The sequence below is a fragment of the Ylistrum balloti genome, unplaced genomic scaffold, assembly GCF_031769215.1.
Source record: "Ylistrum balloti isolate Yb309-2 unplaced genomic scaffold, AGI_CSIRO_Ybal_v1 Utg372102, whole genome shotgun sequence".
In the NCBI taxonomy this organism is placed as follows: Eukaryota; Metazoa; Mollusca; class Bivalvia; order Pectinida; family Pectinidae; genus Ylistrum; species Ylistrum balloti.
Window position 1 is genome coordinate 66,537 of NW_026783008.1, and position 19,431 is coordinate 85,967.

General features: G+C 36.0%; 1 protein-coding gene across 6 annotated transcripts in view; it reads left to right on the forward strand.

The window, feature by feature from the left end:
* LOC132564243 (dual specificity tyrosine-phosphorylation-regulated kinase 1A-like) overlaps positions 1-19,431 on the forward strand; it is a 74,815-nt gene that overhangs the window by 36,806 nt on the left and 18,578 nt on the right. For all 6 annotated transcript variants that reach the window (XM_060228914.1, XM_060228911.1, XM_060228912.1 and 3 more), the window contains exons 2-3: positions 1,611-1,828; positions 14,708-14,908. In XM_060228914.1, the coding sequence (XP_060084897.1) occupies positions 1,643-1,828; positions 14,708-14,908 (387 nt within the window). In that variant the 5' untranslated portion in view covers positions 1,611-1,642. The remainder of the gene's footprint in view (positions 1-1,610; positions 1,829-14,707; positions 14,909-19,431) is intronic.

Here is a 19,431-nt window from a genome sequence, read left to right on the forward strand (position 1 = left end):
GGAACTAGATATAATGGTATGATTCAAAACTTACACGAGTGATCTTGACCTGAGTGGCTGAGGTAAAGTTATACCCAGGTAATACACCTGAAACACCATACCAGTTAATACTTAAAACACCTGGATTTCCTTTCCTTCAACCTCCTAGCAGAGAGATGTAACACTCAAAAGAAAAACGTATCAAAAACTTCTGTTTGACATGTAACCATACAGAATATTTTGAAAATTGCCAACAAGTTGAACCACTTTTTTCAATATTATTTTAATAAACAGCCTACAATGCAATTATTTAAAAGGTTCTGTCAGATAAAAATGTTCAGTCTTTTTTAAGTCATTGACATCAATTTGTATGAAAACTCGGGTAGTGATTTTCTCTGGTATATGGAGGGCCTGATGTGCTTGTATTACAAGAAGGATATGAAAAGGGACTGAAACTTGTGTCACATCAGCTCGCTGTTACAACAAGTTATTTCTGTTCCTTCTTATAAATAATAGATGTAATTATTACTGGCATATTATACAGATGTGATGGGAGATGCAACAGAAAATCTGCTTCGTTACCGTTCTGTGATTCAGTGTCCTGAGACTTTGTATAATTTCTGTAACTAATAAGTAAACTTGCGATAAAAATACACAAATTATGCAGATATAAAAGTTCTTTTGCCAGAGTCTAAACTCTGATGATAGGAAAACTCACTTTCATCATTATAGAAATATTTTCAAAATATCTAGAAGAAAAAAAACGATGTTTCAGGACTAAAGGATATCTATTTGAATGAGATCACTCCAGGAATTTCACTCAGTACACAAAAACTAATACAATAGTTTATCTTTATATACATTAGTGGTTCATTCATTCCTGTGTACACTTCTACACAAACATCTTGCTTGTTTTACTATGTCCTATAGTGTATGGATTGATGCTAGGTTTTTTCTGTGGTTCTAAATATGGGTCCCATTCCTAATTTGATTATTTTAAAATAAAATTTTCGAAATATATAGTTTACTTCCAAAATTTCCTTCTAAATTGATCAATTATTTTCCCAAAATGAGATTTAAAACTGCCCTGCCATTTCCTCAGTGATAATTCTTTTTCATTTTCTGCATCATAAGAGGTTAATTAAAATGCTTTATTTCTTCATTGACAAAACTAATATACATCAGTCACCATGTAAAGCTAGTAATGATCATTTAGGTTTAACTAAAGGGAGATTACTCATTGCTGTACACATGGAAAACTTTCTTGGATAAAGGGATATTGAGCATGGTTTTAAACCTATGTCTGGCCAATCACTGGAAATATTTCAGGTGGAGGTCTTTTTCCTTCAATATTTTGGCAAGTTCATTATCATCTGTGATACAAAAAATGTTGTTTTATTTTGATGAATCTTTTAATTGGAACTGGACACTAAATGCTTTTTCATGCCAATATTACTGTTGTTTCACATTAAACAGGAAATGTAATGTAAGGTTTTTGTGACCCAGAATTCAATGTATTTTAGACATCTCCTGAAAGTATATAGAAATGTCATTGCTGTTTTATTTATCTCTCAGGTTAAGATTGAATTTAGATGACCAAGATTATAAGTTTTCCTATTTATGTTTTGTAGGCCAGCTGTCCAAAGCGCGCCATGATCCTAGTATGGTGTACCGTGAGCTGACCGGGGCGGCCGCAGACCAACTGGACAGAATGGCGGACGCCCTGCAGCAACAGCAGGACATGGCCGCCATGCAGAACCGCATCCCAAACTCCTTCCGGGAGCCCACAACTGCACCGCTCCGCAAACTCAGCGTTGACCTGATAAAAACGTACAAGCATATAAATGAAGTAAGTGTACTATGTTGATATAATGTCTCTTATATATAGTAACCTGTAGGAGTTTCCAGGTAATATGGAAACAAGTCTTTAAAAAAGGCTAAAATAAAAAAATTCATGATGAGTTTCATTAATTACACATTAAATATAAAAATATTCAGATTTTTTTTATCACAATTGATTTTTCAACCAAGTATGGTTGAAAACAGACGTTTCTACGTCAGATTTGAAGTCCTATTTGCTCTATGTATCTATGGTCTCCATTGTTACCTTACAATGCTGTTTGTGATGGCATTTGATTATCTGAAATAACATCAAAATAAGCTATATTACACCTGTGTGGTACATTCATTGAACAACATGGCAATCACGTGATAAAAACATTGCGTGCCTCAAAAGGATCAAACCTATAGACTTTTACACTGTTGCTGGACAAGTAACTAAAACACAGGTACTCCCACACACAATCACACAAAACATCACTTATTTCATTCTTTAATGTTATTTTTTGCTGACGGATTTTAAGAAAATCAATCTTTCTTACAGTAAAAAAAAAAATCTCTTTGAATCTGTATAGTTTTTAGACCAGCAGGTGGATTTAGTGCTGCATATTTCATCATGAAAATAAAATATCAGTGCACGAAATAAGATACAAATATACATGTATGTAAGTACACATTATCCTCTTTAATTCCGCCTTTCTATACAGCACACGCCCACCAAACTACAAGGATTTCAAATCTAGACATGTTTCACTTTCATTTCAGTTACACAATTTTGCAGATTATTTATGACAAAAAATTTTTCCAGTTTCTGATTTCATCACATCACACTCAGAGTGCAGAATATTTTAAAGCTTTAGGCTAATTTTAGAAGGAGGGATGTATACATTAGCATATGAGTTTAGGCAAAGCTCGGGTTCTGTTACTAAGGCAGCCGTGTGTTGTCAACGATTCCAGCTAAAAATAGAATGCCCATGCCTAGGTGGTAATGAAGAGGAATATTGAGAAGGAAATGTGGCTATATTTAGCACAAGTGATGTTCAAGATTTACGTGGTGAGATTTTTTACTCGGAGAAGATTTTTAATGGAAGATACAGATGGAACAGGAAATGCCACACAGTCGATAGATGAGAGTCGACTTCAATCTGACGAATGTAATCCAAATTATAATGAAATCTTGACAAACCAGACACCAGAGGGACCAGTCATTGTAGTCAAGGAACCTAGGTGAAACTCATATTGATAAAAATTTACATGGAATTCCAAACAATACAGTCTATTTGAAAGAGATATCAAAACCAGTCTTTTTTGTATCAGGTTTGAAAACATTTCACCCTAAAACCTTGAAAAACAACTTCCTTCTTCTTTTTTTTTTTTTTTAACATTGCCAATTTGGTTTGTTTATCCTGACTTAGGCAGCAAAATTTGAATATGTGAGGTTGTTAATTTGTTTTGTATAATAAGTTCTAAATACATTCCTGATGTCAGGTAATCGTTATGTTACATCTCTGTAGCTAAATAAGCAAAAGTTAAGCTCTTAAATCATTGATTTAAAATAAAGTTCTGAACTAAATTGTAAATCCATCCATGCATGTGAGAATAAAATTGTTTAGATTAAAATTTAAATATAACCTTGGCTATTAATAAATAATTCTACTTGATTAAATATTTAATTTAATTTTTTTCTGAGTAAACACAATACTGCAGGTAGAGCTTATGTTGCGTGTATACGTAACAGGAAACCTTTCTTGTCGATAGTCATCTTTAAAGATAGAAAAGGTCTTGACCTTGTGAGGTCACAGTCTGATCAGTCATCCTCTGAAAGTTTTTGTGGAAAGCAGGGTATTTACCTGGACAAGGGTATTTCCTGTAAACAGTCCTGGCCATTTCCTGTGTGTGAATCACAGGTAAACAAAGATTCTTATCCTACCTTGTTACACACAGGAAGACCTCCTCTGTCACCAGTTCTCCAACTTTTACATAGATCTTATCCAACTGATCACAACAGAAAAGGAAAGAAACTTACACAGAATGACAATTCTTTTTTTTTACGTTAGTGAAATAGAAATAACATGTGCTTGATTTAAATGAAAGATAGTATAATTTTACAATTTTAAATATCATTATCTTGGAAATTTTTTTTTTGATATAATGAAGAGTTATACATAGTGTTTTAAGTGGAATTTCCAAAATTGTCACATTGTTTAAGGATGTAAAAAGTAATCTGTGGAAAATACTTCTTTTGATATGAAGAAATGAAATTTACTCAAATGTTAAAAGAATCTCAAGGCTTGAGAGAAAAATGAAAGTGTTGAAGACATATATATACACAAATGTTTTCAAGATCAACATGAATAATAACTTATTTCAATTCATAATCCTGATTTAAATCTTAAAAAATCAAAGTAGCTTTCAGTTAAAAATGAATGAAGTGATGCAAAGTTTGAGTCCTATAAATCAAACTATGGACAATGTTAACAACTATGACAACCATATTGAGTGTGATGTATGTGTGACACAGAGAGACCCACTCGCCTGGGTTTTTTTAACTGCTTGACCAAAAATCAATATCTAATGCATGGTGCAGACCATGTACCTAGATCCATCATGCCTTAGTGCACTTGGGTTAGCCCTGAATGTTGTCTCCTTTGTGGGTTGATCATCCAGGAGAACACTATATTATGAAGCAGATGCAAATATAATTTTAATTAACTTCTTGATTTTTTTATGCTACACCACAATGTCTCAGTGCATTCACAAACTTGTCTTTACTCTATAATGGTTGTCTACCCTGTATTTGGTGTCTCTACCCTGTATTTGGTGTCTCTATCCTATTTTTGGTGTCTCTACCCTGTATTTGGTGTCTCTACCCTATATTTGGTGTCTCAACCCTATATTTGGTGTCTCTACTCTGTATTTGGTACCTGTATCCCATATTTGGTGTCTCTATCCTATATTTGGTGTCTCTACCCTATATTTGGTGTCTCTATCCTGTATTTGGTGTCTCTATCCTGTATTTTGTGTCTTTATCCTATATTTGGTGTCTCTATCCTGTATTTGGTGTCTTTATCCTATATTTAGTGTGTCTACCCTGTATTTAGTGTCTCTATCCTGTATTTGGTGTCTCTACCCTATATTTGGTGTCTCTATCCTGTATTTGGTGTCTCTATCCTGTAGTAGGTTTCGCCTTCCTGTAGGTATCTTGACATTGCTTCACCTCTGCCCGCTCTGCCAGTGCATCACCTCTGCACACATCTTACCACGCTTTAAAAAGATCAATAATGTCTGGGAGGGAATCGGGTTGTCCTGGTAACCAGTCTGCACAGACAGAATTTCTGAGAAATTAAGGAAAGTAGCAGAGAGTTGACGGTGCAGAGATTGTCCCGTGCCGACAGGGACCCTCCTGGCCAGACCAGCAAGCTACGGGTCAGACGATGTAGGTAGCTCAGCTAAACCTGAGGGCTGGCTTAACCAAACAAAAGCAATATTCTACCAGTGTCAAGCTTATCGTACTGGAGGTCAGACAGTCAGATGATTCCATCTTAGTACCATCTGCATTCATTTGTATAAACATATAAAGCTTGGAAATAGTGACAAGTAAAAAAAACTTGTGTAAATGAGAAAAATTACAGACATTCATGTTATTCATTTGAATTATTGCGGTAAGCAATATATCTAGGCAAGGACCGTATTCATCTATCACAAAAGTTATTGTCCTCAAAGACGGAGCTAATTGGTATGTTGATAGACTGTAAATAGATTCAATCTCTTACTTATTTTCTACTGAATACTGATCTGATCGTTTACTGATAGTCGTAATGCACCTGGAGACCACTGATATTGTGGGACATTTTAGAAATTGTAGACAGATTTTACCTAGATAGACATCACTAATCCTTAACATACCTCATTGTATGTTACAGGCGGCATTTGATGTAAATTTTAAGTAGACATAGATGACATTGCAGGAACATTTTTTCCACATCTTCCAAAATGGGCTTTGAATTTGGAGAAAAGTGTGACAAAATCTCAAATGGGGTAAAAACTAGTAAAACATTCAGATATTTAAATTTTATCATCTCTTGGTTTCTTTTTCTTCTGTGCTCAAAACTTTAGTGCAGTTTTACACATATTTTAATGCAAATCTTTCAGTGCAAAATACATTAAAATAAGATTATTGATATAAGATATTTACGTTGTAAGCATTCAAGATAAGATTTTTTCCTAGCTGTTCTGAGCATTTACAACTTGAAATTAAAACATGGAGATATATTTTGATATGGTTTATGAAAAGACAAAATAAGAAGTGGTTTTGGTATCAATTTTACATCTCTAAGTTAGATCTTGATACTGTTATTATTGTGAAGGTTTATCAGGATTAATGTCACTGATTGGAGACGGTGCTGTTGACTAAGCTCCCTTTCTTTAGGCTGTACCATAATCCAACACTTATTAGTTAAAGTCTTTGGTTTACAGGAAATCTTAGAGGTTATTCGGTAAAACCTAGAGTCTTTGGTTAACAAGAAATCTCAGTGAGATATTTGGTAAAACTGAAGTCTTTGGTTAACAAGAAATCTCAGTGAGATATTTGGTAAAACTGAAGTATTTGGTTAACAAGAAATCTCAGTGAGATATTTGGTAAAACTGAAGTATTTGGTTAACAAGAAATCTCAGTGAGATATTTGGTAAAACTGAAGTCTTTGGTTAACAAGAAATCTCAGTGAGATATTTGGTAAAACTGAAGTCTTTGGATAACAAGAAATCTCAGTGAGATATTTGGTAAAAACAAGAGTCTTTGGTTAACAAGAAATCTTAGCGAGATATTTGGTAAAACTAAAGTCTTTGGTTAACAAGAAATCTCAGTGAGATATTTGGTAAAAACAAGAGTCTTTGGTTAACAAGAAATCTTAGCGAGATATTTGGTAAAAACAAGAGTCTTTGGTTAACAAGAAATCTCAGTGAGATATTTGGTAAAAACAAGAGTCTTTGGTTAACAAAAATCTTAGCGAGATATTTGGTAAAACTGAAGTCTTTGGTTAACAAGAAATCTCAGTGAGATATTTGGTAAAAACAAGAGTCTTTGGTTAACAAGAAATCTTAGCGAGATATTTGGTAAAACTAAAGTCTTTGGTTAACAAGAAATGAAAGAATGGAAGTAGGTGAATAGTACAGAGTCTAAGAAAGGTATTAGATAAAGTGCAGAGGTGTACAGGTAGACCTGCAGGTGTGTAGGGAGTTGATAAATGAGGTATATATCACACAGGTGTGATGTTAATATATCAATAGGTAGGATAAGTGGGCCTGTTGTCTCTTCTGTAGCAAAGTATATTGGTTGATGTCAAATATTAATGGATGGTAATTGTTTCTTTGTGTCTTCGTCTTGTACACATGGCCGTCATTTCGTAAGGCTAATAGTACAGTTGTCACTCTTCCCTGCTACAAAGTATCGGTACATTCAGGTCTCAGGGAGTTACAATATCTCTACATCTCCAGGCTGCTAATATAGAAGTTTGACAAGGATATGTCCAGGTCGCAGGGCCACTGTAATATGAGTGATTAGATATGTCCTGGTCTCGGGGCCAGTGTAATACAAGTGTCCTGATATGTCCAGTTCTAAGGCCTTCTGTTACATGATAAGGATTTTATGTCCAGGTCTTGAGGCCCTTGTCAAATGAGTGACAGGGATGTGTCTAGGTTTGAGGGCCCCAATGAACGACAGGGATATGTCTAGGTTTAAGGGTCCCAATGAGTGACAGGGACGTGTCTAATTTCAGGGTCCCAATGAGTGACAGGGACGTGTCTAGGTTTGTCTGACAGGATGTGTCTAGGTTTCAGGGTCCCAATGAGTGACAGGGATGTGTCTAATTTCAGGGTCCCAATGAGTGACAGGGACGTGTCTAGGTGTCTGGATCCCAATGAGTGACAGGGATGTGTCTAGGTTTCAGGGTCCCAATGAGTGACAGGGACGTGTCTAGGTTTAAGGGTCCCAATGAGTGACAGTGACGTGTCTAGGTTTCAGGGTCCCAATGAGTGACAGGAACGTTTCTAGGTTTCAGGGTCCCAATGAGTGACAGGAATGTGTCTAGGTTTCAGGATCCCAATGAGTGACAGGGATGTGTCTAGGTTTCAGGGTCCCAATGAGTGACAAGGACGTGTCTAGGTTTCAGGGTCCCAATGAGTGACAGGGACGTGTCTAGTTTCATGGTCCTAATGAGTGACAGGGACGTGTCTAGGTTTCAGGGTCCCAATGAGTGACAGGGACGTGTCTAGTTTCATGGTCCCAATGAGTGACAGGGACGTGTCTAGGTTTCAGGGTCCCAATGAGTGACAAGGACTTGTCAGGTGTCAGGGTCCCAAGGAGTGACAGGGATATGTCTAGGTTTCAGGGTCCCAATGATTTACAGGGACGTGTCTAGGTTTAAAGGCCTCTTGAGATATCAGGGAGTATACAAGACCAGTGCCCAGGACATGTACAGGTTTCAGGACATGTATTCCACAGTTCTCTCTCCGCGTATTACAGCCAGAATCATGTCAAATAATAAATCAATGATTACATTGTGTTGGTGCACGATGCACACACTGTTCCTGTTATCACTGGTACGAAGCTATCAAGGTTTGAGGATTCGCTGCAGTCGCATACACAATCCACAAACATGCATGTCACCGAGTGTGGAATGCAGAATATACATGCATGCCTTGTCAGTTAGGGGTGTGCAGTGCACATGCATACTTGAGCGATGTGTTTGATAAGTATGGTGGGGTCGCGACCCTGTCTGAGTGTGGCTCTATCCATGCTGTCACAGACATATACACAGCCACTAAGTTGATTCCTTGGTGCTGCAGCAAAACCATTCTGCATACAGCCTTGTTGACTTCCACATTGATAGACTGGAGACTGGTAGATATGTGTAAATATCTTGTACTTTTCCAGTGAACAGTGCTTCCTGTTTAATTATGAAAGAAATACAAATAATTCTCAAAAGATTTATTTTCTTAATCATCTTTTGAAATCTTTTTGAGAATAATTGATTTTAAAAACTTTTTTCCTGACTTCACTATCCAGCTGTACGTCGATGTTGTCTGCTCCCTTTCTGCTAGACATGTCTAGCTTCATTTCTCTTCTCCTACTTCGAAACCTAGGAAACTAGAATCAGATATCTTAAATGTATAATGTAGTCTCATTTCTCTTTTTTTTTATGAATTCAAAATTCTAGAATCTTAAGCCTATATACTTGTATCTTTCAAAACAGGTTTTACATTGTCCCAGCGCTCCATCTGTTTCTGTTTGAAAACAAAGTGAGAAAGTCGAGCATTGCAGCAGAGACATACTTGTGATGCACTACAGTTTTAATCTGTTAAATCTGACCAATTATCGCCCAGTTTAGAATATAAGTGATTGTGATAGCATGTGACTATCGCCAATTAGCACCCAACGTCATAAAATACAAAGTTGTGTTTTAAAAGGGTTGCAAATATTTGCAGCTGGTCAATGAAGAAAGACACCCTCCACCGTACAGCACTATCTCTTTAAACGCCGACAGAGGAATTTACATGCCATATAGAATGCATGTGATGCATGTTCCTTGCAGAAGAATGTTTGATGGGTGCGCACTCCATCTGGTCGAAGAATGTGTGACGGGTGCATGCACCGTCTGGTGTTAAGTACCCTCTTAATCCATTACACATGGTGCCACTTTGGAACGGCCACACTTCTTACGATGCCACAGAAACATCCAGCCTGGAAGGGGAAAAAAAGATATTAACTGGTATACGGTGTAATGCATTATGCATAATATTAAAATTAGGTATAAGACCTGTGTATGAACACTGATATATGATAAAAGTCTGCTGCTCATTACAGCGTTGTAGGTTGTTACTAATTTGGTGCCAGATGTTTGATATTATATAATTTATACAATAATGTTAACTTCATGGGGCTGTTATTTCTCATATTGTTTATAGCTGTAAGGCATCATCTACACATAAAATGAAGATTGTATTTGTCGTAAAATATTTAAATTATACTCTTTCTATCACTAGTTCTCTACCTCAAGGATATGTAAGTGAAAAACCTTACAGTTACCAGTTACCATGGCAACCATAATTCCGAGGGGAGGGGGTTGGGGTTGGGAGAGGTTGCAGGCACATCTACTTATGGTCTTTTCTATTGATATGAAGTTTCTTTGGACAGTTTTTGTGGTTGACAGACAGACAGACAAGGTGATTGCTGTACACCTGTATTGTTGTTGGAGTGGAGACTGCTTATTTGATAGACTAGTGTGATATGTGATGTTGTGGTGTTCCTGACTGGTACTTCAATAAACATCACTAACATACCTCTACATTGACAGATCACTGCCAAACGGTCATGATTGATTCTGCCAATAAGAGGTGGTGTTAATAGAGCAATTTAGCCAGTGAGAGAGCAACATAATGAGAAGTATTAGGTTAATTTGATAAGTTGTGATGCCAGTGCTTTCCTATCATTACTGTTTAATACACATTTTGTGGGGATTGAGGTATAACAGAGTTACGACAGGATGGAGATTGATGGGTACTCTTACCAAAAATTGAGGAAAGGGTAATACAAGCTACAGAACTGTGTTGGAGGAATATACATGTACTGTGTGTATCTATGGACAGAAAGATGTATAAAGCATACACTATAAGCATTTTACATTTAATCCATATATCTATGGTTTGACATTTCTCACAAAATTCTGGAAAACTACCCTCAGGGTAGGTACCCATAATTCTTGGACTGGCTCTCTACATAATAAATGTGCATAATTCTTGGACTGGCCCTCCATAATAAAACATAATTCATGGCCCTCCATAATAAATGTGTGGACTGGCCCTCCATAATAAATGTGCATAATTCTTGGACTGGCCCTCCATAATAAATGTGCATAATTCTTGGACTGGCCCTCCATAATAAATGTGCATAATTCTTGGACTGGCCCTCCATAATAAATGTGCATAATTCTTAATAAATGTGCATAATTCTTGGACTGGCATAATTCTGGCCCTCCATAATAAATGTGCATAATTCTTGGACTGGCCCTCCATAATAAATGTGCATAATTCTTGGACTGGCCCTCCATAATAAATGTGCATAATTCTTGGACTGGCACTCCATAATAAATGTGCATAATTCTTGGACTGGCCCTCCATAATAAATGTGCATAATTCTTGGACTGGCCCTCCATAATAAATGTGCATAATTCTTGGACTGGCACGAAAACTTGCTTCATCCATGATGGACAGGCACTCTGGGAAAACTACCCAATAATAGTATGAACATTACAACATTCTCAGTTATAGATCAGTAACTTGTTTACACCCACCTCTATATCTATGGAGAAACATCATTGTTTTGAGGATATGATAAATTAGGTGTCAGCTGTGTTTATCATGATGTACTCTGTCTTGGTGCTCCTGTACTCTAAGACATTCATTCCTGTCAGGTTTACACCTAGTTCGTTTCAGTTTTGAAGCATATCCCTTCTACCTATTACAGTGACATCAACATCTGTCTAAAAATGAATTCCGGATTCCTTAGTCATCATCAGATTGTCCGTTTCTGTCTTGCAGATAGGAAACTTTTCCTCTATTCTTCAGTACTATGTCAACACATGTGTTTTTGGAAAGTTCCTTTTGAACCCCCCACCCAAAATGACTACCAGTAGGCTATAAGTATCTAAAAGGGTTTATTTTAAGGGGTACCAAGAAAAATTGGGGCATGGTCTTAAAATCAACCCTTTCAGACACTTGTATTATATTTACCAGGTATAATAACCCATTGGTAGCCACTTTGGGTGGGGGGTTCAAATGGAACTCTTACCATTTTTTTTTTAATCTTAATACTTGATTTCTGAATAATTTTTTTTGCATCTATTTTGAAGTTCATTCGTTCATTGTATCTTAAATGAACATTATTTTACATCTTTTGTTATGGTTGAAAGGTAACTTCAGTTTTTTCTTCAAAAAATACTTTCTCTGAATATTTCAAATTTTACAACAGAGGTATGGAGGTGTGAAGTTAGTTAACTAGGTAAGGAGACACATAGTAAACTGGGTATAGAGGCATGAGCTGCTGGCTTTAATGTGTGAAGTTAGTAAACAAGATAGGAATAAGATTCAAATTTCCATCTATATGCTAGCTGCAATTTCTCAAACTTAAAATGAATGAAAACTACAGCTAAAAGAACCCTTTGAGAAAATAACCGTTCTAAATTTAGAATGAAAATAGAAAACGCAGTCATTGAATAAATGATGTATTGATTATCCTGGCTGTTCACCCGACAAAGGATAAGAAGGGCTTTAAAAAGTCTCAGATATCGTGTTGGTCTATAATATTGGTCGAGTAAAGAAAGATTACTCCAGTTTCCACACTTCGAAAAAAAGATTTAAAGATTTCACTGTAATAACACTGGTGTCTTTACACATGAACAAACATGTCCTTAAGTAAAATCTATGTACTACTCCACGTGCTAGCCATGTGCTCTCGGGCTACAAGTACAGTGTACTGATAGTCTCAAGTGGTACGAACAAGAGGACATGGGTCATCAATCACCAGTGGTCACATGACCAGTCAGAGTAGCCAATCAGAAACCTTGTCTCAAATGTAGAGGCAACTTTGAATGCTATGTAAAGGAGTGGAGTTTGTTGGTGTATAGAGATGGCCTGTGTCTCTCTACTGATCAGTTGTGATGGAAACAAGTAGTAGTGAGTGTATTTAGGTCACAGAAGTGGAGTCTTAAGGGTGTCCCATTTAGGGCTTGTATATTTGGGTCATGAACGTCACTTGTGATTAGTTGAATTATTCACAAGGCCTTGAAGTACATAGTAAGGCCGCTGATCCCCAAATTACATAAATATTTATTTGTGAGGCCTTCAACTCATTTCTCTGAGCTTTCATAGTAGATGTTGAAAGTGTCAACTGAGGTATGTGTATAGTTGTGGGCTGTTGATACAGTGATACCTGTAGTTGTAACTGTTGTGACACAAGATCCAGGCCGATGTGTGGGAGATTAGGTCTAATGAGACCGACAAGGCTATAATCGTGAATAGTTATATATGTGTAAACAGACATCGGTGATTTAGCCACAGTAGTACAACTCTACCAAGGAATTATTGCTATAGCGATCAGAGCACTGTCCTCGTTACAGTAAGGATTACCTGACAGCTGAAGTGAAAGGGAATCAGCAGAATTTATCAACTCAGCAAATTTTCTAAAAAATTTGTGATTTCTCTTCTGGATGGTAATATTTTCTTCAACAATTGTACCTTGGAAAACTTTTGAAGTCAGAACTTGTAGAGAAAACATTGGTTTTAAATAATAAAACAATTTAGTTGAGAAAACGTGGCTGTTATGTACTGACTGACAGTTTTGTACTTTCTGTGTGCACCACATGGTTATAGCTCTGGTATAAAACAGGAAGTTTAGCACACAGTGAAAATAAACATGGAGACAACGAAAATGAACGGAAAGGGAAGGACCAGCATGAGAGAGGATAGTGGCCAATAAATACAAGGACAGCACCATTAGTCTGGGTGAGACTTCAAACACAACCAGACCATGTTGGCTGTAACTTCTACTGTGTGTATAGACAACAGACTATTGTAACTAGTCAAAGCATACCGACATTGAAGGGCTCTTCAACCTTGTGTCTATCTAATTTACAGATTGTGTGTGTTTCGGTGCTGTTAGAACTGTGGCTATATATTTGTCTGATTGAGGATAGTACAGATCTACTTTCTATGTTGACGAGAAACGGAGATGTATTCATGATGTGCATTGCTGAAAAACATTTGATGGTTCGGGAAAAATTTAATAAAAACTATTAACAGTATTTTTATATCGATTGAAAGCTTTAATTTACAGCTTTAACATAACATGATTTGAATTTGTGCTGACTGTCAATTTAGAGAAACAGGTTATTGTACTCTTAGTAGTTACTTGAATCAGAATTCTTAAGACTAGTGGAATCATGGTTCTAAAGGATATAGATGTTAACACTTGCACACATTGCAACACACCTGATGACTTACAGAAACCGCGGAAACGAAGACATGTGTCTGTACAGCTGGACTTCGGGGACCTAGATGACGTATGTACATACTCTGTCAGGTGATCCTGATAGCTCTTAGTCATTAGTACATTCCAGTACAATCTGTCACATCAAACATTATGTTTATTACACTTATAAACTTATCTAACCACACAATGCAAGAACACATACCACTGTACAATCATCTATCTATCACATCTATTGTATAATTATTTAAATTCCATTGTTGGTGTCTTATATTAGAAATACAAGCCTTTTTCTGGGAGGGAGGGGGAAGGATTCTGTGGAGCCGAATATGGGCCACATCAATTTTGTATTTATTTCATGATATGGCTGTAAGTTCCCAAAATGTATAGTTCAGTTTTAAAACATTCTTTCCCAGTTGATCAATTTCCTTCCCAAAATGAGATAAAAAGACTCATTTCAAATTGAGAAGAGGAAAAGGCTGTACTTTTCTGTTTTTGTCACTGTTTTAAGCCATTCATTTTTCTTATTTATTTATTGTAGATTATCTCCCTTGGAGAAATCTGATGTATTTTGTTATTTGCGTCATGCATAATTGTTTTTGTACAGTTTTTTGTAAACATATAAACACAAATATATAATAATTGTATTTTTTCTCAAACAGCATTTTCTTAGTGTCTACATCTAATACCAAGTGTCTTGCCCTGAGAATATGTGAGCATTGATTACGAGTGTTTACATCTCTTCAGAAGTGAAGAACTACAAGTTCATAATGTCTAGTGATCATTTATTCAAAGTGTTTTAAGACCAAACTTTCAAAGAGATTTTAAGTTCTTACTTTGTAATTTCAGGTTTACTATGCAAAAAAGAAGCGGCGTGCAGCACAGGGAGCTCAAGGGGACGAAAGCAGTCACAAGAAGGGCAAAGTCAATGTCCATGCATATAACGAAGGCTATGATGATGCTAATCACGACTATATAGTCAACCCCGGGGAGAAATGGCTTGAGAGATACGAAATAGACTCTCTTATAGGCAAAGGATCCTTCGGACAGGTAAGTGGATCTTTCAATACCACGCAAGAAAATTATTGAATTAAGAATGTTGAATTAAATGTATTGGTTACCTGTTGGATGGTGTTGAAAATTGTTTAAGTCATTTCGAAAATATTTTTGTATAAGTTTGTGAAAACTATTGTAATTACTTGTTTATACTACAGTTCAAATGATTTCTACTCTAACAAAAACCTAGAACAATGACCTCAGATGAACAGTTCTCTAGCTATGTTTCCTTGTATGGGAAGATTGGGTTTTATGCTATACACAATGTTGCTGAGTACACTAGGAGGCTGACCTTGGTTCTATACAAGCTGCTTTCTAAGCCACTTACTATTTGATCATTACATAACCAGTAATTTACCATTCATCTGATTTATACCCCCGCAAGGCAGAAAACCACTTTTGCTAGATTTTCAATTTAAAAAATAAAATTTAACCACAATCCTTAAAAAAGTTATCAACATAAAATATGTCAATCTTGTTTATTTTCTGAAAGGATGTATGATAAAAGTTTAAATTATATAACATTTATCAGGGTTACAATTTAATCCTAAATTGGACTAAATTACTTAAGATAGTTTATTTCAGTTTGAAAGATGTTAGTCATTCCTCGCTGACAACGAACTACAAAAACAAGTGTGAAAAATTGAAAATTGAAGGGGGAAAAAAAGAATGATATTAAGGAGAAAAACAACAAACAAAAGCCTTGTGATTATTTATGACAGGTAGACGTTGAATTTAAAATCAGACCTGCAGCTGTGTTCTTGTTGTTAGTATTGATAGTGTTTAACGGTTACATTTGAAGCAGAGACTTTTATGGTTGAATGCATAATATATTTAATGTCGCCAAAGTTTTCTTATCTACAGGTTAAAAATAATATCTAAGTGCTCTTGATTTGTGTGTAAATTTTTTATTGGATCAAATTTGTTTAAATTTCAAACTTTCAAACATCAATGCTTGAAAGAAAAAAAAAAACCAACAAAGTACATAATGCTAAAGAATTTCGAATGTCATTAAAAGGTTTGTATTGTATGATCAGCAGCTGGTGGCTTGTGCTGATAGACCATCATAAGTAAAAGATTTAGAACAGGCCATTAGAAGCCTTTAACAGTGATGGACCAGCGCTTAACAGATACCCACGTTTTTCTGTGTAAAAATGAATTTGATACAAAGAAGAGATCAATAGAGCTACTGTTAGCTTTTATCAGTGGTAATTGAGTCATCTGTACATATATATATTGGCTTACTTTTTTCTTGGTCATTAGTCAGTCCTTTTTATGTCTCTGGCAGGTGTTTGGTTCGGCATGTGTCATGTCACATACAGTCTCCTATGTCATAGGTTAACAGTCAGACTTCGTTTTTTATGGATGATGAAGTTTGTTTATAAAACTCTGTTTTAATTTAAACCATTTATTGTTGGGGGCACCTGCCTTGAAAAAATGAGTAAGCGTAGAACTACTTTATTCTATTTCACAAATTCATTTTGCTATTTTGTGTCAGATTGTCAGAAGAGGGATTTATTTTTCAATGAATTCATGAAATTTGATTTTCAACTCCATTGAATTTTTAAGAATATCATTACTGTTAAAAAGAAGAAAAAAATAAGGAAAAAAAAAACAACTTCTAATTCAGTAATTAAAAATTGTTAACCCCATGTATCTCTGATGCTTTTCCTGTTTTCTAGACTAGACAAAGTTATCTTTCCCTGCTGTTCAAATTCCTACACACAGGTTTTCCCACTGATTACAAAAGGGACCCCTTCCTTAGTGCCACCTGCCCAATCTACAGGTTCAACTTTTGAAAAGTTTTCAGTTTTGAATTCTTTCAAACTTTTGGTCACCCCTATCCAAACTGACACCATCTGCCAGGGGTCCAGTACTTCTCTTAGAAGTCAGAAAACTTTTCAAAGAAGTTCTCAACACCTTTCTTAGTTACCCCTGCTCGCCATCTGCCTAGACTTCTCACGCGCAATCACTCGCAGACATCAGCCAACAGGCAGGTGTCTATGTCTATGTGTAGCTATTATGACTAGGGTGGACAAATTCCGACACACTCTGGAGTCCTATGATGAGCAATAAGACATGGTCGGCTGGGCCTTCGACCTTTTGGTTGGTCTGTCTTCTTAGCACCTGGCCTGACTGCCGGCCATGTCCATCAACACATTTTCGTTTGTTGTTTAGAACACAAAAGACTGAATTTTCTAACGGCACCCGCGTCCGATTGTCATTTGTTGTGAAGGGGGATAACAATAACGGGACAGCCATTATAACGGTACTCTGTACTCGTGTCCAAGTTAACTTTGTTTGGAGGCTACAACAATAGAGGAAAATTATAACGGTCCTCACCGCCAAAGTTTTGTTTGTTGTCAATAGTAGTCTGCTTGCCAAGTGTCATTTGTTTTCCAGAGACACAAAAGATTTAAAAGGCAATTATAACGTGTAGATCTAGGAAGTACCACTGACTGATCAAGTACTAGGATGATAGATTAGAAGAAAGTACTCACCTTATTGTTGATGTGCTGGAAATTTGAATAATTCTGAACAGTTACTTGAGAGAAATACACTTAAGCTTTAGAAGGGAAATCCAACAGAATTATTTGATAATGGAAGTCTTTATCATTCATTAAAATTCAGTGAGCTAGTTTATACATTACTACTTGATAGGTAATCCAAAACTTTGTGTGATCCCAATAAGATAAGGTAAAATATTTAAGCTTATCAGGCCTTTATTGAGCTGTAATTTTAATAAGAACAGCTGAAATTGATACAATTGACTGATCTTCCAATGAAAATTTGTAAAGTATCAAAATATTTTTTTTTTTCGAATTATATCTCTTCAATTGGTAATTGTGAATTTGTTGAAGCTTGACTCCCCAGCAACAAGCTGACCTTTAACCCAACACCCTAGTCTTGTGCCCTCGGTACCCGACTGCCCTTACCTGCCAAATTAGCATACAGGTGAGATGCATGTGTCGGCCGTGCACCTGTCCGTACCTGTAGAATACCTGTTGAATGCCTCCATGCGCCATCGAGTGCCTGCCTGGTACGTCCGCGGTCGAACAGATAATAATTCGCCAAGCAATTACATGTGTATAAAAAATGAATCGACCTTGATCTGGTCACAGTCTGGCGAGTCTTGAGTATGGACAATGCAGCTTGTTCACGCCCTACAGACACAGCGATGGAGGGTCTTTAGACAGGTGGAAATATTGACAAACTGTCAAAACTTAACGGTCCAATCTACGTACAGACGTGACACCTTAAAAAGTTAATGAATCTCACTATCTTTTAACAATATCTATACACTAATTCCACTGTAAAAATTACTCTACCAAAAAAAAAAAAAAAAAAAGACAGGTGAAAAATATTGATCACCTGAGTGTCACAAATGTCAACAAAGAAAGCCATCATTTCCTCATTTGGAGATTTTGGCTAAGACTGGTTCATTTATAAAGGTTATGTTATTCATCTAAAATGTTTCCTTTTCTTAAAGAAACTTTTTAAGGAAAGTTTTATGATTGTTGATTAAGTAGGTGGATGAGAAATAATAGAAAGTTATAGAGGTGATTCAGGATCAGGTCCTTTACAGGTGTGACGTGCACAGGTGTTTTACCACAAATATGTCAAAATGGGGAAAAAATGGACTTCATTTTTTTTTTGTTTACACAGAAAATGGCATTTGTACTGGTAAATTTGACATGTGTAATAAGAAACTAATTAAGTATGGATGAATTATCTTTTCAAAATTAACATATTTTTTTTTTACCTGATTTAGAATTAAGTTTCTTCAGGTATCCTGTAAATATTGTGCTTATTGGCTTATACTGTTATTTTTCATATTTGTTTTATATTTATTTTGTTTTAAATGTTTATCATTGTTCCAGATAAATCTGCATTCAATCAAAAAATTAGAATCCTGCACTTTGTATACTGTCTTAAATACATTTCCTGCCTTAAAACTAAAAAGTTAGGGTTATTCCAGTAAAACATCAATAAACCCAAAGACTCTAGGTTTTGTTTAGGGTTAATCCAGTAAAACATCTATCCCTCAGAGCACCAGGGTTGATGAAGTGTAACAACCGTAAATTTAAACAATAGTTTTCTTAGAAATAATATGCAGGAAAGCAAGGATAGAAATGATTCTTTTGGAGTCTTGTGGTCAGGAAGAAAGAAAATGACACACATGTTACTGTAAGAGAATGACACATGTTACTGTAAGAGAATGACACATGTTACTGTAAGAAAATGACACACATGTTACTGTAAGAGAATGACACACATGTTACTGTAAGAGAATGACACATGTTACTGTAAGAAAATGACACACATGTTACTGTAAGAGTGTTACTGTAAGAGAATGACACATGTTACTGTAAGAGAATGACACACATGTTACTGTAAGAGAATGACACACATGTTACTGAAAGAGAATGACACACATGTTACTGTAAGAGAATGACACATGTTACTGTAAGAGAATGACACATGTTACTGTAAGAGAATGACACACATGTTACTGT